Here is a 26,749-nt window from a genome sequence, read left to right on the forward strand (position 1 = left end):
ACCCACCTTTGTCACCAGGCATGGAGGAGTTAAGATATTCCTTCCCCTAGGCCATTACAAGTTATGCATGGTATGTTTGTGTGTATGTTTGGTTTTTTGGTTTTTTTTATAATAAGGGTTTTTAGTTTTTTTATTAAATTGGATTGTTACATGTTGTTTTTTATCATTGTTGTTAGCCGCCCCGAGTCTGCAGAGAGGGGCAGCATACAAATCCAATAAATAATAATAATAATTGTTATTATTATAGAACACTCTTTAGCAATGCACATAATGTAATAGGAGATGTTCTATCGGCTTTATATAAATAGGCATAAAGACATGCTATGCTGTAGTAAGAGATCAGAACATAAGGATCTGAAAAATCAACCAGTGAAGTGCTATAAAAGGACTCTTCCATAATACCAATTATAGAGCATATTTACAAAACTCTTCATAAGATGGAAGGCCTTCAGAGAATACAAGCATATTTCTAGCTTGTTTATTAGTGGTTCTTCTGATTAATTTTCTCTTTAAGAAATTTAACAGAAGCATAAATTAAAACAATTGGCCCCAACACTATTAATCACTTTATATAGCCAAAGGGGTTAATATAATTATCCCCCAAATGCCTCTTTTTTCTCATTATTTCCCCAATACATCTTCAATAGTCACAACGAGTGACTAGTAGTCACAATGAATCACACAGGTCTCTAGCTAAATAAGCCTCTTTTATCTATACTGGTGCTTTGCCTCAAAAGCAATAAACCCAAACCTACTCAGTTCACAGGTACGTTAAATGATGGAAGTTTGTCATCTATTCATCTGCATGGATGATTGGATTTTGAATCTGCCTTGCAAAATATATCCAGTTGTAAATATGTAAATTGATTAGAATGGCAAATAAAGAAAAAAGCAAATGGGAAGTTTGTCATCTTTATCTCTGAATGCCAAATTCTACTACAGTAATGCTTTTTCTTTTCCTTAGACAACAGCCATACATGAATAGATGACAAATCTTTAAGGATTAATAATGGAAAATCACATACACAATTCTTAAAGATAGGTAAAAGGAACACTCATCTGCAACTGGAAGTATGCAAGATGGGCTTATTACTTTATTTTTAAAAATAGTTCAGAACTATGCTATTTTGTTCTTTGAAATATTAATAATCCCAATTGCATCTAATGTTATGGTAGTGGGTCTTCATTTACATATCTGAAATTATCCTTTCTCCCCCATTTGTTAAAAAGTCCCTCTAAGAAATTTTGAGAATCAATATGAACGTAATTGGTAAGAGTATCACATACCAATTATCTTTGTTCTACAGGCAGTGAGGCACAATTATATGCAATTTTGGCTGACAGTTGGATGTGCACATATTTATATCTTTGTATATGTGACCTTTAATTGAGGCCCTTGTGCAGACTTCAAAGGCAAAAAAGTTGACCATCCCTACTTGATTAAGAATGAAACTTTATGAGATTATTTGTGGGATGAGCAATTAAATGTGTAGAGATATATGTTCAGGAGATATAATCTGTGGACACATTAAATTATTTGTTTTAATGACTGCTATAGCACCACTACATTATGTGAATGGAACTTGGAAAACTTCTAATATTTCCCTGTTAGCTTATGTCACTGTACTTTTCAAACATATTTAAAATAAATGCATTTCTAATTTTAATCAATCAATACAGTTCTTTGGTCAACTAGGAATTGAAGAAAGAGGAGGAGGAGAAATGGGACAATTAAAATTAAGCATTAAAAAAAACCCCTGATCTGATTAAATTAACGCTGCTTTTCACTTTACCATTGAAATAATTGGGATCTAAAATCAAAATAACGGCAAAGCTAGAAACAACTAAATATCTTCCATCTTAAAACAAACTTAGGTCTAGGTAAATCTAATTATACATATGAAATAAAACTTTTGAAGAGGATTAGGTGACCATTACATATATACAAACCTATTGATAGTAAGTAGGTAATGGTAAAAATATCTTAATAACTATCATATCAAAATTATCATTGTTTTAATTGTAGAGTGGTAAGTAGGGTGGTAATTAATCCGAATAAGATATATATTTCTTTTAATCCCTCTATGTAACAACTGTTCTAAAACCTGGGAACTAATAACACAACCAGCCTACTTTTAAAACCTTCTATTTTGTCCGTATTTTGTCTTCCTTTTCCTGTGATAATAAGATGAGACAGCCATTCCTGCTTTATTAACAACATGTTGCTGCTAAATATATGAAGAATCCACATGGGCATGCTAATATGCTCCAGGTAATTGTGCCTTTTACAAAACAGCATGATTCAATATCTACAGCCGTTAAAGTAGGCTTATTTTTGAAAACACCTACCCTTTTCCCATTAACCATACTCTGAATTATAAGAATATGGTGGGATGGAGTGATGCTATTTCACCCCTGTCAGTTTCAGTTACAAAAACATTTGTTCAATGGACTGTCCTTCTGTAACATTCGGATTGTATAATACAAATAAAGCAAAAGCATGTTTGCAATCTCACCCAGTGACCATTCCTTGGCGAGAGAACAGACTAACTATTCAGAAGCAATTTTCTTCAGACTGAATTTATGTGCTGACCGTATAAGATCACTTCCCATAATAACCCTCCCCCTACCCAGTGTTAAATACAATCTGTCTCCCACTCACTGTAATAATAATGTGCAAATGACTGTAATTTTGCAGACATGAAACAGCCTAAAGTGAAACATGTCTAAACAAGAGGTTGATTTTGAAAAATGGGGGCTATTAACCAAATAAGTAAAATATATATTATTCAAAAAAGAAAAAAAAGAAAAGAAAAACCCAACAGTGACCTGTGTAAGTACTATTTTATTTAATTCCTCCTCCAAAAAGCCCTAATCATCTCAATGTTGCTTTCTTATAAATTGTAATGTGAAAAGCAGTGAGCAAAAATGAGAGGAAATATTTGCAATTTCATTGAAAAAAACAACATGGAAAAAACAGAAGCAAAGGAAGAAAAATGTTTTCAGAGGTTCATCTATGAGTATTGGTCACTGACATTCTCTCTACCTAGAATTACTATTATTATTCAATACTTATTCCAAGTATGCTTTTAGCAAGATTCTGTAAAACAAAAAGATCCAAATATCATATGCTGATTAAAGTAGCATAATATACATCAATGTTCATATTTTCCTTTTTCTACCATCCTTCATATATGATCAAGACCTTGTTCAAAATAATACCTTGAATACAGTCATATTTTTTATTTTATAATCTGATTTCTATTTAAGTACATTTTATACATAGTTTTAGAATACATCTTGTTTTAGAGTACATATACATAAAGTTGGCAAAGTGCAATCTTGTTAAGACTTAATTGTTCACAAGTCCATTAAAAATTTACTTTGAAGTCTCATCTACAAACTTTATTTAACACACTGGCAAAAACAGTGCTTCACAATTAGGTGAAAAAAACAGCACAACAAAAACATTTCCAAGCCGTTTAAAAGTTTAGAGTTTTAAAATTATTGCTGTACAAAATTATTGCAACCTTTGTTTCTTTAACCAATAAATTTCACCTTGTTTCAAAAGCTTACTTCCCAAGATTTGCTCTTGTTAGCATAGTGTTGTGTATTCTGAGACACCTTGTGTGGGATACAACCTAACAATTGGAACAAAGCTATATTTACATTGCAACTACACTGCTATAAACAGACCTATTTTCCAGACTCCTCACTTCCAAGAAACCTTCCATTTTTAGCAAGACTGTAGTTATTTAAAATGCATCAAGGAGTGTATCTCAAACTGTTGAATATTCCTCAATTCAACCACTTTAAAATTTACTTCTTTTCCTCCCAGTTTACTGTTGACCTAAGATCCTATAATGAAGTTCAAGTCATTCATCTATTTACTGTTATCTATTTAGAGAGGTGGGAGGGAGGGAGGAAGATGGCTGAATTTGCAGTATTTATGAACTGAGATGCTTAATACACTACTGAATTTCAATAGGTATAGAACTGGCTATCTCAGCTCTTCCTTGAAATAGCATTAGCCTCAGCATTAACAACTACTGTACTTCTCCTAAATTCCCTTTATTACAGTATATCCCATATAAAGTGTCACTCAATCACTTAATCCTTTCTCCAAGTAACAGAGACAGGTTTTGGCACTAATTTCCATAACTTTTTTGTAATTTGCTGAATAAGAAGGTTATACAACTTTTTCTCAGCTTCAAGAATCTGCTATGCAAAAATATATTTTATACCAAATAGAATTTGGATTGTGCACATGGTGGAGGGAAACAATGATTTAGTTTGCTCTTTCCAAGACCAGATTATTTTACAGAACAAAAAATTATCAGAGCTCAAGATTTCTCAAACAGTTTGTCTTGCTGGAGGGTTCAAATTTTATAAGTGAATTTACAGATGCCAGTTCTTACTTTTAGCAGGCAATATCAGAGTTATAATTTTAAGATATGCATTAGAAATTGTGAGCTTTTTTTACAATTTAACAATGAATTGTTGTCTTGGGTTAGGCTTAATTCATGATTACTCTGTGCTTCAAATGGACTACATCATAATAATTGCAAAGTGCATAACTGAATAAAGCAGACTTTAATTCTATATAGTCTTGCATTACTGTCATCAAACTATAGGACAACTCACACATTGCACTAATGATTCTGTTTTCTGTTGAATAAGCCCCAATGGATCAAAAAGAATTCTGAGCCATAAATATCATAATTTAATTTAATTTATTTGATTTATATGCTGCCCAATCCCACAAGACTAAGGGCGGCTAATATTAAAAAGAACATATAAACTACATGACTGGGTTATAAATTAAACTAAAACCAACAAAATCACCTAATAATTTAAGAGACATATGCGACTATTTGATTATGGGTGTGTTTGTAACCAATACCCTTCCTTCCATACATTTGTTGGCTGAATTCACAACTGTATCAAATTTTAGTGGCAGTGCAGAACTGTTCCAGCCATTGTTAACTCATTAACAAAGAAACTCAATTATGGAATCTTTTTGCAGAAGAATTTTAGGGCAACTGGCAAATATGTAAGATGTAAGGAAGAATAACTGGGCATTGTGTACATTGGCTATGGTTGTAAGTCTTTTTGACCTCAACACCAGTGGTAAGCACACAAAGTGGCTCAACCCTAGATTTCATTAAATGCAATTCCTGCAAGGCAAATACAGTATATTGTTTTAAGAAGGCTTATCCTATTTATTCATCCAGAGATTTAGCACCAAATATTGAACTGAGTGCAAAACAGCTTTTAGGTATCAAAATATCAAGCCACACAATTGGTTACAAGCTGTTACAATTTGAAATCCCATGCTTCAAATTTTATATGTGGACATTTGGAAAAGAAATTGCTCTATCTGTTCAAGTATACTGCTCAAAAAAAATAAAGGGAACACTCAAATAACACATCCTAGATCATTGAATATTTCATTTGCACAATTGTTCCATTTGCACAAGGGCATGTGAAATTGACTGTCAATCAGTATTGCTTCCTAAGTGGAGTTTGATTTCACAGAAGTTTGATTTACTTGAGGTTATATTGTTTTTTAAGCGTTCCCTTTATTTTTTTGAGCAGTGTATTTTTTTAAAAAAACCCACGTTCTTGATTCCCACTGCTGAAAGATAACAGCAAAACCAAAAGGTTTTAAAGGAGCTATAAAACAGTATGTCCATGTGCAGTGTTTCCCAACCTTGGCAACTTGAAGATATTTGGACTTCAACTCCCAGAATTCCCCAGCCAGCATTGCTTAATGGTTTATTGGGCATGACCTCTGAGAGTACTATCTTCCAACAACTGAACGTTTTTTGATTATTTCAGGTTCAGCTTAAGTATGTAAAATAGGCTGCCTGGAACAAAATAACAGACTCTGTGCAGAAAGAGTGGGGGAAGGGCTCCCGGGTTAGGTCCAGCCAATGCAGAGTTTGCAATTTTCTGACACCAGACTCCACCACAGCTACTTGGGTACATTTTGTCCATCTCCAACAAAATATAATTCTTGATGAACTACTTCACTGCAAAGAGGTTAACTGGGGGGGAAGGGCGGCCAGAAAATAATTGCATTCTCACTCATGTGTTCCCGCGGTTGGTAAGTGGTTTCTTGCTATTCCAGTTCACCGCTTGCAAGCAGTAAATCAGCAGGCTGGAAACAAAAGGGTTACTCCTCTCCATAATAAAAATCGAAATGCCCTACTTAAGTCATATTGTAAAAAAAAATAAAGAAAATAAAGTGTGGAAAAACGAAGGGAGACGGGTGAGAAAAGGCGATCGCCTAGCATGTCGACTGAATTACCCCTGCAAAGCAGGGAGGATGGGGGAAGGAGAAAAGGGCTGGTTTTCCTTTGGGGAAATATCTCTGTCTCACCCCCTCCTCCCTTTCTGCTCTGGAAATGAGTATGAAGAAAGACCCATGAACAGAGTCAAATGGTACAAATATTCAATGGGGGGCAACAATTTAAAAAAATAAAAGCACTCGGAGAAACGGTAAGATGTTTTTTTCAATTGGAAAGGCACACACAAGGAAGCCATTAATTGTGGCTTTGCATTGCAGACGCAAATCTTAGACGCTGAAATGGTATAACCGAGGGAGTCTCCCATACTCCGTCTCCGGCATATATGGTGCAGTCTTACCCCCCGCCCCCCTCCTTACCTGATCCTTCCATTTAAATAAAACGTATAGGCTAATGCCGTAATTGAAATAGGAAACATATTTGTATCTTGCTGTAGCAAGAGGACTGCCTAATGGAGGGCTCCCATAGGCTGAAGATTGCAAAATACAAGACTGTGTCTGTGTGTGGGTGTGCGCGCATTTCTCACACCCTCCGGCAGCTCAGAGGAGCCACCGTCCAATGAGAGGGCTCGGTTTCATAAAAGCTGGCCTCTGATTGGGCAGAAGGGAAAGGGCATTGGGAACAAAGAAAAGTCCCTTTTTCAGGTACAGGAGTGTAGGCTTGCTTCACACTCTCGCTTCTCTCCAGTTCTGATTTCTGCTGTTCAGTAGTGCAGTAAAGGCAGCTTGATTTATGCAGTGTGTGTAAGAGAGCGAGCTAGTGTGAGAGAATGAAAGGCTTCGTATTTTCAAGGTTTTTTTTAAATCTCAATTTAGAAAAGGCTTTAATCATTCACGAAATCCGCTGCTGTTTTCTTCAAAAATCCCCCCTTTAATCTGTCGAGGACATTATTTTTTTTTCTTCCAAAAATAAAACAAAACTAAACAATCGGCTGCAACAAAACACACTCATTGCACTTGTAGAAGGAAAAAAGGTCAACTCGATTCGATACAGTAAGTACGACTGCGTGGTGTATCGATAGCACTTAGAGGGGATATTAGAGCTATCTTATCTCTCTCTTTTTTTATCTGTCTTTCACCATATGAAAAGGGGAGCTAGCGTGAAGAAATGCGTGCGTTGCAAAGAAAGCTTGGTGCAGGCGGGTTTCAAACTCGAAATATACACCAAAAGGGTACGTAGGAGAAGGGTAAAAAAAAAGCATTGCAATTTCTCACACAAATCATCCTGAAAGTGCACTTGAGGGGAACAGCAGGGGGAGGGAGCGCGCTAAAAGCGTATTACCTTTGGGGGGGGGTTAAGTGACCAAGTGGGGGAAATAAAAAGACAAAACCAAACCCGAGACTTAAAAAAAAAAGATCAGCCTGCGTTTATCACCTTGTCCCTCGCTTCAAGAGCAACCCAGAAACCATCCAAGAAAATCTTAATTTCAGAACCTTTGGAAGGGGGAGACAGTCCTCTTCTGTCACATGCAAATAAACAACCCGCTGTTACAAGTGGGGCAGGAGGAGGAGGAGGATGCCGCCCGTGTGTTGTATGTGGGGGCAGTGAATTTATTTTTATTTTATTTATTTATTCATTTGTCCAATACACAAATACATAGGAAGAAAAATAGACATGTAGTAATATATATAAGGGTAAAAGTGAACTTAGAGGAGAGGATATATGAAAGAAAGAGAATATATATGATAAGTGAGATACAGTAATTTTTTTTTCCTACCCCCGTTTTTTAAAAAAGCTGCTCCGGTTCTCCCTCCTCCGCCCAATCAAGAAAAAAAATACTAAATTGGAATGCCACGGAATGCTTCGTTGTGCTTGGAGAGGAAAAAAACTGAGGCGTTTAAAAACCCGCCGCCACGAAGCCCACACATCCTCATGGCGAATTCCTGACGGCACCGAATTTTGAGGAGAGGGCGAGGAAGAGAAACGGGAGGGGGGAGGGGCGGCGATCGTCCTCAGCAGACGGTTTGCAAACCCGGGGTGCTCATTTCACCTCTTATCTCGGGAGCAATGTTTCAGATGCATCGTTTGTAGCTGCGCCAGACTCAGTGGGGTGGGGGTGGGGGAGGAAGAGAGAGGATGAAGGAAGAGAGGAAATAGATCCCCCCCCCCCTTTTAAAGACCAGATCAGTATTTTCTTGATACGGTTGTCACCCATTTTTTTTTGTTCTCACGACAACCAATTGAGCCCTTGATCCTCACGTGATGTGAAAAGCTTGAACTGTAACAAAATCGCTGCTTTTAGGTGGTTGGTTGCTACTAACCCGCCCATCCCCCTCCCTCCCTGCCTCCCTCCTCTGTTTTTCTTCCCTGATACATTTCCAGCGAACCGATCTCTGCAGTTTCCAATCTATCAACAATTCATTACAGGGTGTGTGTGTGTTTTTTTTAAAGAATCTTCCAAGCACCAGCTAATTAAAAATACTAAAGCCAAGCAAGCTCCGAAAGGCGAAGAGAGGGAAGAAGGAAATCTGAAAGATTGAACCAGCTGAAACGTGTTGTTTTTTTTCCCCGAGAGTAAGAAGGGAGGACCAAACAAAATCTCTTGTTCTAAAAATAATGACACACATTTTATCTCGTCGGATTCTTAATTACCGAATGGTTCAGTCTATGATCTGTTCGCTTTAAAACTACCTCTCCAGGAACTGGTATTTAATTGAGAAAAAAAAGACGTATTCCCTCAAAAACTTTCAAGCATTTCCTCTGTTTAGGAATATTTGCTTCATTTTCAGATTTCTCTCGCTCTTTTTTTTTTTTTGAAACACTCCATCAGATGTTTTGATAACTGGTTCAACAGACCCTGATTTTATTCCCTCCCTCTTCTCCCTTCCACCCCCCCCCCCAAGTTAGTTCAAGAAGTCAGATCTGTGAGCACGGGAGGGGAAAAAACAACCCCACTTCCCAACTAACAGGCGGAATCCAGCCCAGATTTTCAGTCCTTTCTCTCCCCCCCCCCTTCACTAATTTTCCTCGATGTTAGCACATTCTGCCTTGTAACAACCGGGACGCCTGTAGGTTTGTTTCATGGAATCATTACTTACTGATCAGGATGGCTACAGAAGCTGGAACTGAAGACTGGATGTGAACTTGCGGAAAACATTTTGCAATTTTGATTTCTTTATTACAATCACATCTCGGTGCTTGTACAAGGAAGGAAGGAAAAAAAAGATATATTTTTGTTGGGTGCTTGTGGCTTCTGGTGTTTTGAATGTGAAATACTATCTTTCAGCCTGTGAAGTTGTGAGGAACAAAATACTTAAGAAGGAAAACCATATTTTTTTTTTTGCAAAAAAAAAAAAGGTGGGAGGAAAGAACCTCTTTCGTGTGCCAAAAAGGAAGGAAATATGTTTCTTGATGATTACTCTGCCCGAAATGTTAGTTGGTTTTTACTTCTTGATTACTTGCTCTTTAAGTAAAATGAAGTGGGATATTGAGTTCTTGCTGAGACCAGCAAGAACAGAATTTTGATTTCTCTGGCTTAATTTTTAAAAAATGATAAAGAATTAAAGGTAAGCAATGTACGTATATATATCTATCTAAATATTTGGACATGGATATTAAGAGAGAAATATTCCTTTTAATATAATTTTAGTTAAGCTGTGTCAAGCACATTCTCTCTTGCGGTTAGAGGCCACCTTGGTGTAGAGCGTTTAAAGTGTATGTCTTAATCAGTTTCCTGTACAGTCAGTAATACTATATTTAACAGTCTGAGCAGTAGGTGACCTAAGTGGACAGCACAACCACTTTGAGATGTGTTATCTTAAATGCATTTCAAATAGAAATGGTGCATTCCCTTCCCCTCAGATTAAAATCTTAGAATGAATGTACTTTTATTGTTGTTTTGTTGCTCTTAGAGATTTTTCCTTACAGAAACAAGCTAATTCAGTCTAGGGAACAGATACAGAACTTGAAGGGGCTGATGATTCCCCCTCCCCCCAGTAACAGGGAAAATGGGTTTTAGAGAGAAGTTTCCTCATTGTGCTTTAATAATACAGAATAACATTTGATATTTTTTAATGCTGTGGAATTAAATGTTGCAATTTAAGAGCATGATCATTTTGGGCTTGGGGTTTGTTTGTTTTTGGTTGGTTTGTTTTTTGGGCACATGGCAATTTAAGATATTATCATGGATGATGGGATGCAAGGATAGAAAAGAGGCTTATTATCAAAGGCTTCGGTTTTACAGACATCTCAAAAATTAAAATATGTGGAGTGTCTTGTGTGCCTCTAATATCAGTTTGACTGTATTCTGATAAGACCCAGCCAAGAAATATTCGACTTTTCCCCTTCCTCACAGGAAAAGGTGGACCTGGACTTCAGGGTATATACCCAAATATACCTGGGGGAGGAAAGCAAGAAGAGTTACACTTTAAAAAGTCCCACGGAGATAAACGAATGTCCCCTCATCTTCAAAGGAAAGTTCGTCTGATTTTTACTCAAGAGTTCTCATCTTCAGGATGTCATTGAACACTTCCACTTCTGGCAAAGGTGTGGATCCAAACGCAGTTGATACCTATGACAGTGGTGATGACTGGGAAATCGGGGTTGGGAATTTAATAATTGATTTGGATGCAGATTTGGAGAAAGACAGACAAAAGTTTGAGATGAATAATTCTACCAATTCCAAGGATTGTGGGAGTCTTGCTTCTAATGGAGTTAATCCTACCTCAGCCTTAGCTGATGGCCTAAAATTTTCTTCTGTTCAGCCCCCTGCTTCTCAGGGGAATTCCTCACACAAAGAAACTAGCAAATCAAAAGTGAAAAGGAGTAAAACTTCGAAGGATGCTAGTAAATCTCTGCCTTCTGCTGCCTTGTATGGAATTCCTGAAATCAGCAGTGCTGGCAAGAGGCAGGAAGTCCAAGGGCGCCCAAGCGAGGCAGGTGGCATGAATTCAGCACTGGGTCAAAGTATGAACAGCAGCCCAAATGGCAATAATAGTACCACCAGCATCAATAACAACACTCTTGCCTCTTGTGGGAAAAATAAGGAGGAAAAAACAGGTAAAACACAAGCCAGCAGAGGCTCCAAACGGGATAAAGATGGAGGGAAATCCAGGAAAGATCGGCAACTTGATCTACAGCAAGGACCCTCGAATAACTCTAGCCAAACTGCTCCTGGGCACTTGTACAGTTTTGGGGCCAAGGGAGGTTGTGCTGGGAGCAACATCCCTTTCAATTGTACCTCCTCCACAGCTGGGGATGCGAACAAAAGTGCTCCAGATTCAGGGTTAATGGGGAACTCTATTTTGGTAAAGAAAGAAGAGGAAGAAGAGGAAAGCCACAGGAGGATAAAAAAGCTGAAAACAGAAAAGGTAGGAGTAATTCACCATTCATCCTTTGATAAACTTCGAACAACTCTGCTTCTGTTTGTATATTGTCCAGTGTTTCTTTATGATTAATTTTCTCAATTGCCTACCCATGGCCTGGGGTTATATGTTATCTGACTGGAGTGTGTTTGGCTTTTAGGAAAAGATATCTAAATTGTCACTTGGATGGGTTTTGCCTTCATTGTGTTTTATCTTGCAAGTTGGGAGGTTGTTATCATTGCTATTTGGAATGAAGCCTTTTGTGTGCATCCTACAATTGAAATCCTGGTGGTGTCTGTTGGAGGGGTGGGGGTAGGGAAGGAGGAGGTGTTTCTGTCTCTCCAGGTATCTGAATAACTTGCACCATCCTTTGATTTACAAGGAAGAGCGATTAAACAGGTTCTCGATTCCTTTAGCTCCTTGACTTAGAGATAATATCTTGGCGTGGGGGGGAGGGGTTGTTAAGAGAGTTATTGCCTCTTGTACAAAAGCCAAGACGTTCTACATAATTCAGAAACTGCCATAAGGCATGCTTTGTCAGCAGGCATGCCGTGTGCTTAGAAGCTGTTTGGTGCGAGTCCCAGTGGGGGAAGGGAAGCCCACACTGCCCTGAAATCTGTGTGTACAACCTTTATCTCCAAATATAGATGAACACTTTGTCCTCTGTCCAGAAGTCTCTTTTCTCCTTATCTACATTCTCAGAGAGTTCCTGGATGTGCACTGCCTGTTTGTTGAATAGCTGAAAAATGTGTGTGTTTTTCTTCCTCTTCACTAAAGTCTGAAGAATGTGCTCTGTTAAAAGAATAAATGGCCTTGCATTGTGAGGGGAAGTGGAAGCTACTGATTTCTCTTGGCTGCTCACTGGGGCAGGGTTTGGGGGTAAGCACCAATTGTTCTGTATCCAGAAGACACAAGGTTCCTTTGTCATCCAGGGAGCTATTGTTGCGTTATAATTAAGACTCAAATTAATTCCACAGGTTGTTTAAACAAAAGGCAACCCCTCCCTACTCCGGTGCAGAGCAAATCGCTTTGCATCGTGATTGTATACAATTGCCTTGACATTATTCCTCTTTACAGTTCCCAGCCTAATGTTCAAAAGTGAGAAAGTTTTGAAGCTGGCTTATTTAATACACTGCAGCTTAAAAGAACTGTGAAGACATGCTATTTAAAAAAGACGTTTGGTGAATTTAAATAATATACTTTAGTAAATATTAGGCTCTTGTTAACTCTTCATCAGTAAATTGTTTGCTGCAAAAAAAAAATGTGTGGTTTAAAAAATGATAGCCGATGTAATTAATTTAGAGCACATAAACCTTGTTTAACATGTAGCATTTAATTCTAGTTATAAGCCTGCAGACTAGAGCTTTGAAATGGTCTGTGTTACACTCTCTCTTCCTCCTCCCCCTGTCCCCTGCTGCTTCTTTCAGCCAATTGAAAAAAAAATCTAGCTCAGTTTACATCCTAAATTTGGTTTGTCTTCTGGGTTAGTGCAGTGTTTCTCCTTGGTCTGAAAACTATCCTTAAAATCCCATGCTTGTTTTTTTTTAAATTAACTTAGTACAGTAGGCATTTGCTTTTGTTGCCAATAGTCTTCAAATTGTAGTTCTCTAATCTGCTTTAACTATCTAGATAAATTGCCCTAATCCAGTCTTCACAATAGTTGTGGTTAAAGAGTCAGAGCCATTTGATTGGATTCAGTGGATGCCTGGAATGTGGGAGGTGCTGCCCTTTTGTAACCCCCTTAGCCTTTTAATCTTTCAGCCAAATGTTCACATTCAACAATTTTGTTTAGCTGGCAATCTGAACATTTCAGTATCTCAAAGGCTGCTGTCATGGCAACAAGAGATTAGAGAGTGGTGTGGTTTTCTCCAGTTTTTGTGTTCCTTTTCATACTAGTGGCACAGGAAATTATATGAGGAATGAATTCATACACAAGCAGCAAGTACATTTCAGCCAGTGTAATGTAAATGAGGTAATGTGTAAACTAGGAACAAACCAGTCTGGAGTAGCTGTTTGCCAAAAGAACACTTCTCATTTCGGTTCTTGTCTGTATAGAATTGGTAGAGCTTGAATTACTAGTAACACCCACTGCTGCTGCCTTATATTGACTTTAATGGCTTCACTTGTTAGAGCCCTGCAGAGCTGCCCATTGTCTCTAGAAGGAGGATGTTGGCTTACTGTCTTAAACATCCTGAGGTTTTTTTTCTTCCTTTACTATTGAGGGGAATTCCTTTTAATCAAGTCGTATGAATGTAAAATTAAGAATATGGCTGTTTTTCAAGCAGGTTTTAAAAACAAACAAACATTCAAGGACAGCCTTGTTTGAGGGGGGAAAAAAACACCCTGAAAATTAAATTGGCCTTTATTGAGAGACAAATTGGTGAAGAGCCCAAATAAAATCTTTCTTGGCTTCAGCATGGGTCTGGCAACAGTGGGTGACTGAATCAGTTTATACACTTAAATCTGAATGTCTTTTAACTTGTTTATTTTTTTAAATTAAGCAATATCTGAACATTTAAATTCTGAGGTTTGTTTCTTGGAATGGAGCTTTTTTTAAGCAGCAGTAACAAAAAGACTGCTGCTTCCTTAATGGTGTGATTCCTATTTATTTTTTGTATATATCTTGCTGAATTGCCAATTTTAGGTTTCTTCTGTTTGGCTGTGAAGCCATGTGAAAATATGTTCAGTGGACTCTTTTGGCATTCGCTAACTATTTCTTTTAAGTTTGCAAAATGTCAGAGATTATGTGCTTGTCCAACCCTTTTGGTATTTAGCATACCAATTACATGTTTCAGTGAGTAAAACAAAGGAAAAGATTTGGTTGCCAGGATGTGACAGGAGGGGCTGGAATGTTAAAACCTGTTTCATTTCAGTGTTGCCAAATTGCAGCTATCAAGTTACAGAAAAATTTAATCAACTAAGATTTTGCTCTCTGGAGGCTTTTGATATTTTGCCTACTGGTCTTCTGCGTGTTCATTGAACATTTTAAATGATAATTTTATATAACTTCCTATGTAATGCTATGTAATGTGTATAATATAACTTAATGCATTTAAGTAGGATGTGTGTTGTTAATTGGCTGTTCTTAAGAAGTAGAGGATGGGCTGTTCACTGTTTTATCAGCATTCAGAGCAATTCTCTGTTGTAATTAGGCTGCTTCTCTGTGTTCATGTACCTTTATTGTAGTGTGAAACTTGTAACTAGTTGTAGTACACATCCTGTGCTTTTTCATGTTTCCTTTAATGTTGAAGGCTTGTGAACATTTTGAAAATGTTTTGACTTCATGAGGTTATGGAAGTATATGTTGTTTGTATTTAAATACGCTCATGAATGCTAGGATTTGAGACTCATTTATTCATTGTTGAGTGAGAGAAGGGGGCAGAAAGGTCACGGGTTGTAGCTAAGAACAAAGTCCATTGTGATTTGACAGCAAACAGTTTTGAAAGCTACATAAGAGATTTAGCTGTCGAAAACACTGATAACTACTGGGTGCTTTACAATGAGCTCAGTTCAGAGTTCTTAATGTTCTATATAGGGTTGTCTAGTAGTGTGACCACATTTTAGGGGGGTGGGGTGAATGGAGGTGAAGAGATTCTGTCTTTAGGCTAAGAAAAGCTTTGTTTGTGAACCTGCTGACCCCCTCAGACAAAGTCCATTCTGTATTGAATTCCTCAGTAAGGTTAAAGTAACACTGAAACAGTAGAGAATGGTGAGAAATATTTATACAGCAGAACATTTAAAGAGATTTCCTCAGTGGGAACAAATGGGGAAAACAAATTGATTTGACATAAGATAGCAGAAAATTTTACAAATACCCAGTTGAAAAAAAAATGTAAAGCTATTTTGAGATTAATTTTTTTCTCTTTATTTTAAGTTTTTCTTTAAGCCCTTTTTAATGATAGCTGTATAAATACTATTTTTGTAAAGCAGCATTTCATGGTTCAATAATTGAAAAGAATGTTAAAGCTGCCAAGCATAAATATCATCTAACCACAGAGGTGTTCAATAACAAAATTCCAAGCAAAGTGGAATGTATGCTATGCTACTTCTAGTTTCCAGAGTAAAACAGAGATGAATAAACTGATTGACTGACCTTTGTTTTTAAATTTCAAATGTTTAACTTTATAGAATAATCATAAATTGCTAAAATTAAAAAACCCAGAGATTATTTATGTTATAGCCACCCATATTCTTAATGAAAGTTTAGTTTGACACTGAATAATTGAGAATACACATAATCGACTCCAGCAGGCAACCACAATGAGGGTCAGTTTTTCAAAAGACTCATTACTTAGCAAGTGGTTGAATTATTCCATCATTTTTTCCCAGAGGCAAAAAAGAAAAAAGGAACTTGGAAGATAGAGGGAAATCTCCCAAAGGATAAATTTAGTGAGTTAATACCATTTATCAAATCATATGTGATAAAAACTCTCCACTTACATTTCCAGAAAATGAACTGTTTAAAAATGTTAAGTAAAATTATTGATATATTATGTGAAAACAATTGGTTTTTTTAATGGAAGCTCTAAATTTCTTAATTCCTAAACAGTAAGATTCTTGACTGTTCATCATGCACCTTGGATAAAACATTATCCCGCCTTTGTTTGAAGTCTGTTATTGAAGCTAATGACTGGTCTTGTGTCCCCTTGAGATAAATGACATTATCTCTGAGTAGGTTGACAGGAAACAGGCATGTTAATGGTGAAGCTGCAGGGAGGATCTGCTGTAGTTCTGACAAAAGAGTTAAGCATGGACCCCTGGTTGTGATCATTAACAAACAATGCATTCCTGTTTTTCCTGGCAGGGTTGTGATAATTGGAAAGCTACTTTATCAACAATTACTTAAACTTTAAAACTACTTGTCCCCATCTCAGTTATAAAAAATGTGATCTTTTTCAGAGGAAGAAAAAAGCTTTAGCATTTAGTCGCAGAGATTCTGTTCTATTTACTATAGTATCATTGGCCTTAAAATGAAAAACAAAACAAAACACCAGTGTAATGAATGAACCTTGTTGGGATCAATTCCCATGGGGAATCTATTAAGAGGCCAGGAAAACAAAGCAATACGTCACTGTTGGTTGTCATCTACAACTTAGCTCAAGCCACTGAAACATATTACTAATAAGCTATAACCCATGTTGTACAATGACACTGCATTTTCTATTCTCAGTCCATTATTTGCACTGGATATAGATTCCATGTTTCAATATTGTCAATCACCCACCTCAACAGACACTATGGAACATCACTGGTAACAAATCAAGTGTCAACTTGCCTCACATTTATTCCAACAATACATCACAGACCCAAAGACTTTATACATAAGATCAGAGTTTATATGTTCTTCCTTTAATCTGATATATTCTACTATTTGTAAAAAAAAAAGTAGAATGTTTTTTGTCTTGAACAAACAGATCAAATTTTGCGCAAAATAACAAATTCCCACAAGTTTGACATCAATGTTCAAAATGAAGATAAAATAATGCTGGGACATTTTAACCCAGGACATTCAAGGTCTCAAGGTAACTGTTCTGCTGCTGAAACTACACCAACAGGTTTGAATGAGAGATTGCTTAACTTACATCAAAGGCTTCAGCTATTTCAGAAAGTCTTAACAAATAATGAATTTGAAATACATTACCATTTCTAATTGATATGATAGTAAGGATCTAGTTCACATTTAACTTATATCAGCATTACCACTTCTACATCATCAGCATGAAGTTATGATTTGCTATACTGTAGTCTGAAAAAGTATTACCAGACTCCTGTTTTTTTGGCTACCATAAAAACTTCTACAATGTCTCTTGGGAATTTAATTGCCCATATGGCACTGATATATTGCATCATTAAATTATTTGAGAAATCTAAATTTATAATCTAGTTTTAAAAAAATTGGGATTAATGTTATGGCCCCCAGTACTAATACCAGCAGCAGAAAGAATACAGTATATATTTATAACGTTTATTGAAATGTGCAAACAACTTGAATTTCATGGAAATGGAAAATTTTAAGGATATATTAATGATAACCATATGCAACATAAACCAGGGGTGTCAGACTCAAGGCAGGTGCTTAGATTGGGCCTATGGGCCTACCATGGAAACAGTGAAGGATTGTGATCCCTGGTGCCTATCAGCGAAAACTGAGCTCAGCAGGGCCATGTGGCCTTCCTGGGCTCCGCTTTTGCTGCCAGAGGATTGCAGGAGGGCCAGCACAGCCAGAAATGGAGCTTGAGAGCCCATTTTTTCTGGCAGAACGCTCAAGCCACCATAGGCGCCTCCAACACAAGTGATCTCAAGCAGGCTATATCCCCACTCCCGAGGTCAAACACAATTATGATGTGACCCTCAGTAAAATCAAGCTTAACACCCCTGAGTTTGACATCCTCGTCAACTGGAATCTCCTACTTTTCCTTCGGCCCCTAGAGAAAGAAATGCTATTCACAATGCTCTACTTAAAACTCAGTTTAGCCATCTATCTTTATATATGACAAAACAATAATTCTTATTAGCATTAATTGAAATACACATTAAAGATTCTGAATATTTGTTGACTGGTTTCTTGTAGCAACTGTTATGCTAAACCAGTGTTATATACTCTACAATCTACATAGAGAAATAATGTGCATCTTTCATTGATGACCTCAATGAGAATGTTCCATCCCCCTCCAAGATTCTTATGCTATTTTTTAATATGCAGTATTTTTATAGGAAGCGGTCATATTCTATCTAATGATGCATTTAATTTTTAATTAATTAATGTATTTTAATTAATATATTATATAGATTACTATAATATAGCTGTTGTAATGGCCATACTCAAAATTTAAAGGATTTCTACTTTTACCTAGTATGTGCCTATCTCTTCTCTGTCTTTCTTGACTCCTTCCCTGGGATTCTCCTGATCAGTTGGTTCCATAGCTGTGGAGATCACATCAAAAACCCTTGAGAAAGTGACATTGGAAACTCCTGAAAGCTAAGCAGAGGTGGATTGTGACCTCAACTTCGGTTTCACACTATACTTTCTAACATTTCTCACTGTAAGCAATTGCTAAGCCTTTTTCTGATGCTTTCTCCTTGAATTTAAGAAATAAGGTGAATTGATCTCATAGGTTCTGACGTAGCTAGTAAAGAAAGATACCTGCAAATGCACAGACTTAAAATGTGTTGAAATTTCTTCCCACTCGTTTCATGTCATAAATCATGGAAAGTGAGATATCAGAAAATGGCAAAGAAGGGCAATGCATATTGGAAATAGTCCTCAATAGAAAACAAAAATAAATTAGAAAGGAAAGATGGAGGACAGGGTGGTACAGTATTTGGGTGGCAAAGATACTAGCTTTGGAAGCATATAAGGCTCTTCCAAGTAGAAAATACATAAGAGCATTGGGAGCAATTGGAGGAAGAAGAAATTTGAATTAGAGGTTCACTAAATACCGTAATTGTATAATTATCAGGAGCTTTGGAATAAAATCAGAAACTCTAGGAAAAAGTGCCTTTATTTTCTTTCTCCAACCAAACAAATCCCATGATGCCAGAAATTAAGCTAAGTTTTCTATGAGAATATTTACCTTTAAATAAATAAAGGATTTTTTAATAGCTGCAGAACATAAAAGAAATCAAATAAAAACAATTGTTTGCATTCACAAGGGACATGAGGTAAAATTAAATCTAGTCCCTAATCAGATGCTTATTTGTGTATTTTGGTAGGTGTACTCAAAATGTGAAAATGAATGGACACTTTTTAATATGTACAAATAATGAGTACTAGGCAGTATGTGGTTTTGTGGAAGGAAGAAACATTCAAATTAAAAAATGACAGAAGTTTCTTTGTTGTTGTTATATTACTTGAACAAAAACAAGAAAATACAAAGTTGAGAATGGATGTGTTAAATAGGGATTGTTATTATCAGATTACAACCTGCACCCTTGCAATTAGAAGCCACGTGGGACCTCTGTGGTGTGGTGGCACCTATTTGACAACCCATCCTTTGAGCCTTATGGATCCAATTAAATTTTTTAAATGGCAGTTAGGGAATTTTTTATTCTTCTGAATAGTTCTGTTCAGAGCCTGGTAAGCAGTTGGCAGTGGGAGTTGAATTGAGCACTAGATATTATTGCCCCTAAGTAGACTCTTTTGGGGGAATTGGTTCAATTGGTACCTTGGTTTACCAGCAGAATATAAAAGGGAGTGAACAATGCAGTAGAAGAACATAGTGGTTATTTGATCTAAAAAGAGAATTTGACACTAGACTCAAGGTGCTGATGGTTAACGCCAGATCTGTTTGCAACAAGATCATCTTTATTATTCATGATTTAGTGTTGAATGGGGCAGGAAATGGCTTAGTGAAGGCAACAATGCACCTTTCTGAATATCTGTCTAGCTGGTATCAGGTCTTCCAACATGCTTAGGGAGATGATTGGGAAACAAAAGTAGTTCTAGTCATGTCAACCTTCCCAGATAAACAAGACAGGGAACACTCACTGTTTATAGTTTTATATTCTGAGAGGTTCAGGAAGCTGAAGTTACTGTGCCAAAGCTGATGCTTTGAAGCAGATATTTGAAGCAGATATTTGCCTCAAATAGATATTTGCTGTTGTTTTGGACATAATTCAAGGTCCCACTTTTATAAAAGGCATTCATAGATATGAGAATGGTAAAGTACAAATAAACTAGGGTGAAATAGGATGTAGTAGAAATGTAATAATAAGGAAAGCGAGTAGGATCAATGTGCAAAATAAATATATAAAGAAACCCTAAAGCCTGCAAAGTTGAAACTTGGCACATATGTTCCTCTTCGCTTCTAGGTGCTGCTAAGAAAGGATTTTCCAAAATGACCATCAGATCATTAGCTGTTTCTTATTAGCATGCTCTGAAGCTAAAGAGTTAGAGTTCTACTCCCCCTCCTCACCTGAAAAAAACTCTGTTCCAACTGCCAGTGGGTGTGGCCAACACGTGAGTCATCCAGCCTGAGGGTTGGGAGTTAAACATTCTACTCCATGCTGAGGAATTTAGTTTTGTAGTGAAGCAGGGCTAGTAAACTTTCTGTAACATTTCTTTTTCAGAAATTTGATATTATGGTTTATATATACATACTGTAGGTCTATTGGTTTTGGGCTAAAAAGGCTGAATTGAATCAGTAATGGCATAAGTGCCACAGCTGCAGTCCAGGGAGGTTTCACGATCTTTCCCTATCCCATGAAAAGGAAGAGTCCAAAGATTCAAAGAAGGAAAGGAAGAATTCCCTAATGACAGAGATATTCAATCCATATTCACTATTGATCTTGTTTTTGTTAACATCTCTTTGTCTACAAAGTTTCTGCTATGTTTTTGCAAAATTATCTGATAAAATTCTTTACATAATTCATTTCCAATATTTTATTGTGGGGAAAAAGTCTCTTCCATCCCCATGCAAATGTTGGTACATTTGATTTTGTTAATACTGTAGTTAGCAATAGCAATTTTATTTTGAGAATCCAGTTGTTCACAGGTCAGGCAAACTATTCCAATATAATTGGATTCACTCCCTTCAAACAAGTGCTTCTCTTTACAATTCTCTTGCTGTCCAAAAGAAATAAGATGACTAAGCAGTTCTCCTGACTTATCACTATCCCTCTTTCATATCAATGTCTGTGATGTGCTTTTTAGTTTGTGATTTAAATCTAAAATCTGTACACAGCCTTTTTCAAATGATCATTGTAGAATGATTGTTTCCTCTTTATTAATTCAAAAGATATAGAGAGTTGGGTAGAAGTCATATCTTTGCACATTTTATTAAGAAATCAGTTTAATGCTGCAGAAATCCCATAAGGGAATAGTAGCTGGATGCTTTTGAATAAAAATAACACAATAACAGAATTTTATTTATGATAGGGAATGTGATAGAAAGCTTGATAAACCTGCAGTTCATCTTAATGTATTATAAATGAAGTCATATAATGTCCATGTAGATAAGATAAATTTGTCACCAGAATGAATTTTTTTCAGATATGCTAAATAGAAGTTACATTAAATGATATTTATGTAATAAAAGAGGTAATTCCTAATTCTGCATCAGAAATAAAAATAAAGAAAAGTTGAACTTTAGAATGGGTTAAGGTTTTATTTTAAATTGATTTAAATGAAATCAATTTAATTTAGTCAAGAGGAGTCAATGATTTAAACCCTTTCTTTGCCAGTAAGGAATACTGTATTATGTATCAGTGGTCCCCAATCCTTCTGGCATTGCATACCAACATTAGTTGCAGTGGTGGGGAAGGGGGATGGTTTCACACATGTGCCCACTGCCCATGTAAATGGAACTTTGCACATTTGACTGCTGCTTGCTTAGATATGGCTTAGGAGGCTGCCTTGGAAACAGTGAAGGACCAACCTCAGTACCTCTGCCAATGAAAACGGAGCTCAAGAGCTCATTTTGCTGGCAGAGCATTTGATCCGCCACAGACACCAACATGAACAATCAACTTTCTAAAGTATATTTCTTCTGCCTTTAAATTTTCAAAAAATTAAACATCATCATCATACATAATTTTAATTATTATAGACAAAATTAAAAACAAACAAAATGTGAAATGTAAGAGAACTGTGAGATCATGTAGCTCAAATCTCTTTTTGGTATAGGAATCACCAACTATAGCATCCATGGCTAGTGGTTATCCTGTCTTTGTTTAATTACTTTAGGCAAACATGGAGTCTACCTCTTCCTAAGACAGTTAGTTTGTTCTGTGGTTGGACAGCTCTTCTATTAGAAAATTCTGGCTAATGGCCAATTGAAATCTTTTTGAGGAGTCCTTGGTGGTTTCTGAGCTTGGTTGTTTTCTTGTAGAAGTTTCATTAACCTAAATTGGTAACATCTTCAGTGCTAGTACAGAGTGGGATTTGCTCTCGGTTTATATGTTACTGGCTTAACCTGTCAGTATTGACAGGAGTGTTCTTGGAGATTCTTTGGTTTGGTAGTTTAGTTCAGCAATTTCTTGATTGGGCTATTGTTTACTTTGTCATTGTAATTTGATTCCATCAGTTCTTTCTCTACTCTTGAGAGTTATAGATAATAAATCCACTTCCCTGTGATAGCCTTCAAGTATTTGTAAATTCTTATTATTCTTTAGGTGAAACATATCCAGTTTTCTTAGATGTTCCTTTTAGGATTTACTTCTTTGAACTTCTTCTAGCTCTTCTACATCTATCTTGTTTTTTGGTGACCAGAAATGGTTGCTGTTTTTCCAGTGCAGTTTAAACAGTGCAGCATAGAGTAGAACTGTACCTCTTTTTCTGATCTTGACCCATTGCATTTTTGGTCACATTGAAAGACCATGGTAACTTTTGGTAGTTGCAGCACACTGTGATCTATCAACTGGATCTTTCTCACAAGTACTGCTGTCAAGCCATATACCATCTAACACAGTGATAGTGAACACTTTTTTCCTTGAAGTTCGAAAGCACATATGAACTACCGTGTGTGTGTGCCCACACCCATAATTCAGTGCCCCCCTTTTCTTGGACCCTGGGGAGGGTGAAAATGGCCTCCCCTGCCCCCTGAAGATCCTCTGGAGGCTGGAAAGGACTCATTTTGCAACTTCCAGTGGGCCCAGTAGGCCTGTTTTTTGCCCTCCAGAAGCTATCTTGAAGCCCAAGGAGGCCAAAAACGCCCTCACACGCCCCCCCAGAGGCCAAAAATGACCTCTGAGAGCCTCCATGTGAGCCAAAAATCAGATAGCTGCCATGTACATGCGTGCTGCAGCTGAGCTAGGGCAATGGCTTTCATGCCGGCAGATATGGCTTTGTGTGCCACCTGTGGCATACATGCCATTGGTTCGCCATCATGGATCTAGCATATAACTGGATTTTGTTTTCTAAATGTAGAATTCTAACTTTCCCATCATTAAACTGAATTTTCTTGGTTTGTGCCAAATTTCAAGCTTTATCATGAACGTTTTGAAGTTTGTCCCTGTCTTCCATGGTATTATCAATTCTCCCAGACTTCTGTCATCTAAATATTTGATGGGTATCCTTTTTAATCCACTTATCTGAGCCATGCATTAAAAATGTTCAGTACTAGGAACTAGACACAACTCAGACATATCCCACTTAATACCTTTTATGTTAAGGTAGTGCTGTTAAGAATCATGTGCTGAATATAGTTATCCAATTAATAGTGACTCCTATTTGGTAGAGCATTCGTCCTTTCCTGGGTTATTCCATTTCATCAATCAGAAGGTTATGACTATGGTCAACATCATAAAATGCAACACAATTGTAGGTCTAAGCCACTATACTCACAGCATTCTCTTAATCTAATAATGACTACTAAATGAGCAATGAAACTGTATGCTATTAGGTTAGAAGCTTCTTCAGTTTTTTAAAATGTATAATATAGCAGCATAATAACAAAACTGCATGCAAAGCATTTAAAATGACTGTGACAATTTACGATAGCTTCCACAAATAAATATTTAGCAGTGTGTATTTTGCTGTTTCAGTAAAAAAGATGCTTCATTTTAATATGCATACATATACAGTACAGGTAATCTTCACTTAGACATTACAATTGGAATCAGCAATTCCACTACTAAGCAACATGGTCATTACGAAATGCATCAAATAACTAAATCAAACTTACAGTATCACTTCTCATTCAGTCATTAAACAAGACATTGCAGGAGTGCAACTTGCAATTTTATTGTTGGCTTTACCATTGACTGCTCATCAGAACCCAGTTGTGAAGTGCACAAATGGCAATCACAGGACCGCAGAATGCTGTTATGGTTGTAAATGTGAGGACTGTTTGTGAATTTATTTTTTTCAGCACCTTGTAACTTCAAATGATCACTAAACAGGTCATTCATTAAAGCAAGATTACTTGTATGATAGAATTGCTTGGGATCCTCTTCACCCATCAAGGCTCAGGGCAGCAAGTCTTCCCTCTGTACATTCTCATATTCTTCAGTTATATCTTACCAAGCGCTCTTCATGCAGTAATTGCTTTGCTGGGTTGAGTGTATGCTGTTAAAGTGATTGTATTAAATCAGTGAAGTAAGTATTCATTCTTAATTGTAGGGAACAGAAAGGCTGTTGCATAAATAAAAAAAGCAAACATTTTTTCATTAGCCGTTTTGTGATATCAACTATTGATTTTAGAAAAGAGTTGTAAAAAGAAGTATGCAATTTCTGCATATCTTTTCACAGCTTCTAATGCTAAAATAAGTCTTTCAAGATAAGGCTGGAACACAGATATCAGTACTTAAAATAGGAGCCATTGATAATGACTTTGAATAAACCTTCGGAATCTTAGATTTTGAGGACAGATTCCGCTAAGTAAAAAAACACCAATACGGTTTTGTATAGTTGCTGCTTGTTTAATATTTCTGGGTAGAATGTACTGATAAAAGTGGAATTGCAAAAGGCAATGTTTTCCTGTAAATTACCATAATGTAATAGCTGCGGTATATATTTATTCACATGTAGGAATTTCAGCACTAACTTGAGAATCTCATTAAAAAGCTAGGATTGTAGCTTTGTATGATTGTAGTCCTTAAAAAAGGATTATGATGTCAAAAGAATACACAGCTACGTATGGTTTAATGATGGTAATTGGGACCATAATTTCCACATCCTGTAAGTGATATGATAATGAAGTACAAATTCATGTGACTCCATTGCTTAGTGACACAGAATCTATGCAACAAGTAGGGATTGATGGTAATTAATTGAGGACCTCACATGTGATTTCTTATTGGCTTCCCCTAAGCAAATTCAATGGACAAGCCAGTAGAAAGTTATCTTGTAGGGGGCAAAGTCCTGACTTTGTAAACTGCTTAGAGAGGGCTGTAAAGTGACATAGAAGTCTAAGTGCTATCTTGGGTGGCTCACAAACAGGCCAAAAGTGGTGCTGTGTACTGTGAGTGAGTATTGTGGAGTGAGGGAGGCAGGGGAGTACTGCAGTGAATGTGTGTGTTGGGTTGTTGCAACATTTCATAATGTATGTGGGCTGAAGAAGGGCTGCTGTTGTATCGCTTGAGTTTAGCTGGGTGGGACAGGGAATGTAGGGTGTGAGCAGTGGTAGGCTCCTACGGGTACGGTCAGATATGCAGTACTGGTAGCAAAATTTTGATTTTTTTTCTTCTTTTTTTCCCTTGGGTGTTCTGGGTATGTTTTTCCTATCGCAGTAAATGAGGTTGAATGTGTATAATTTTAGAAGAGCTGTGCATATGTACATACACTTTATGTAGTAGATACTCAGGGGTGGGCTACTGCCCGGATGGGGGGGAATGCAGTGGGGTAGCGAAAATGGAGCTCCACCCCAGAACACCCAATTTGCACTGAAAGATGTTGAAACAAAATGCATAAGCCACGCCTACAGTGTGGTAGTAAAAATTTTGGTAGCCCATCACTGGGTGTGAGTATGTTCTACAGTATGAGATCTCTGTGATTTCATCCATAGCCAGGTTCCTTGGGAGAAAAAGGGGCAAAAATGACTTACAACATTGCCTATTGGATTTCCCACTGATTTTTTTTGTGAGAAGTTATTAGGGAAGTATCAGGCCCAGAAACAACACTGTGGAAATCAATTGAGACCAATCCTTAGACCTAATGGACAGAATCTTGCCATATTAAAGCTATTCTTTCTAATCTACTACCCTGTTTTCCCCAAAATAAGACATCCCCTAATAATAAGTCCAATCGGGCTTTTGAGTGCATGGCAGTAAGGCCAAGTACTTATTTGAGGGTTCAAAAAAATATAAGACAGGGTCTTATTTTCAGGGAAACATGGTAATTATAGAAGAGATTATCAGAGACATTATTAATGATTGTATAATTAAAAATATATATTCATACTGCTTGAGCACATTAAAACTAGTGCAAGAATGTCTAACTACAATATGTCCCAAAAGTGCTTTTCAAAAAGGCAATTGGACTTCCTTGGGTTTTTTCTGAAAATGTTTCACTTCTCATCCAAAATGCTTCTTCAGTTCTTTAGAAGCAAAACCCAAGAAAGTCCAAGTTGTCACCTTTGGGACAACCATGACCTTCATGATTGAAAATCTCCATAGACTCTAATCACATTCTCTTTGAAATGGATTTCAAAAACAAAATTCTGAAAAATAAACAGGAAAAAAATGAGTGTAAAAGAG

General features: G+C 36.8%; 1 protein-coding gene across 1 annotated transcript in view; it reads left to right on the plus strand.

Annotated features, from left to right (window-relative positions):
* The first annotated feature begins 7,030 nt into the window (after nt 1-7,030).
* ZNF608 (zinc finger protein 608) overlaps nt 7,031-26,749 on the plus strand; it is a 116,814-nt gene continuing 97,095 nt past the window's right edge. Inside the window, 2 exon segments of the mRNA XM_070742847.1 lie at nt 7,031-7,303; nt 10,606-11,620. Of these exon segments, the coding sequence (XP_070598948.1) occupies nt 10,766-11,620 (855 nt within the window). The 5' untranslated portion in view covers nt 7,031-7,303; nt 10,606-10,765.

This window comes from Erythrolamprus reginae, chromosome 2 (genome assembly GCF_031021105.1).
Source record: "Erythrolamprus reginae isolate rEryReg1 chromosome 2, rEryReg1.hap1, whole genome shotgun sequence".
NCBI lineage: Eukaryota > Metazoa > Chordata > Lepidosauria > Squamata > Dipsadidae > Erythrolamprus > Erythrolamprus reginae.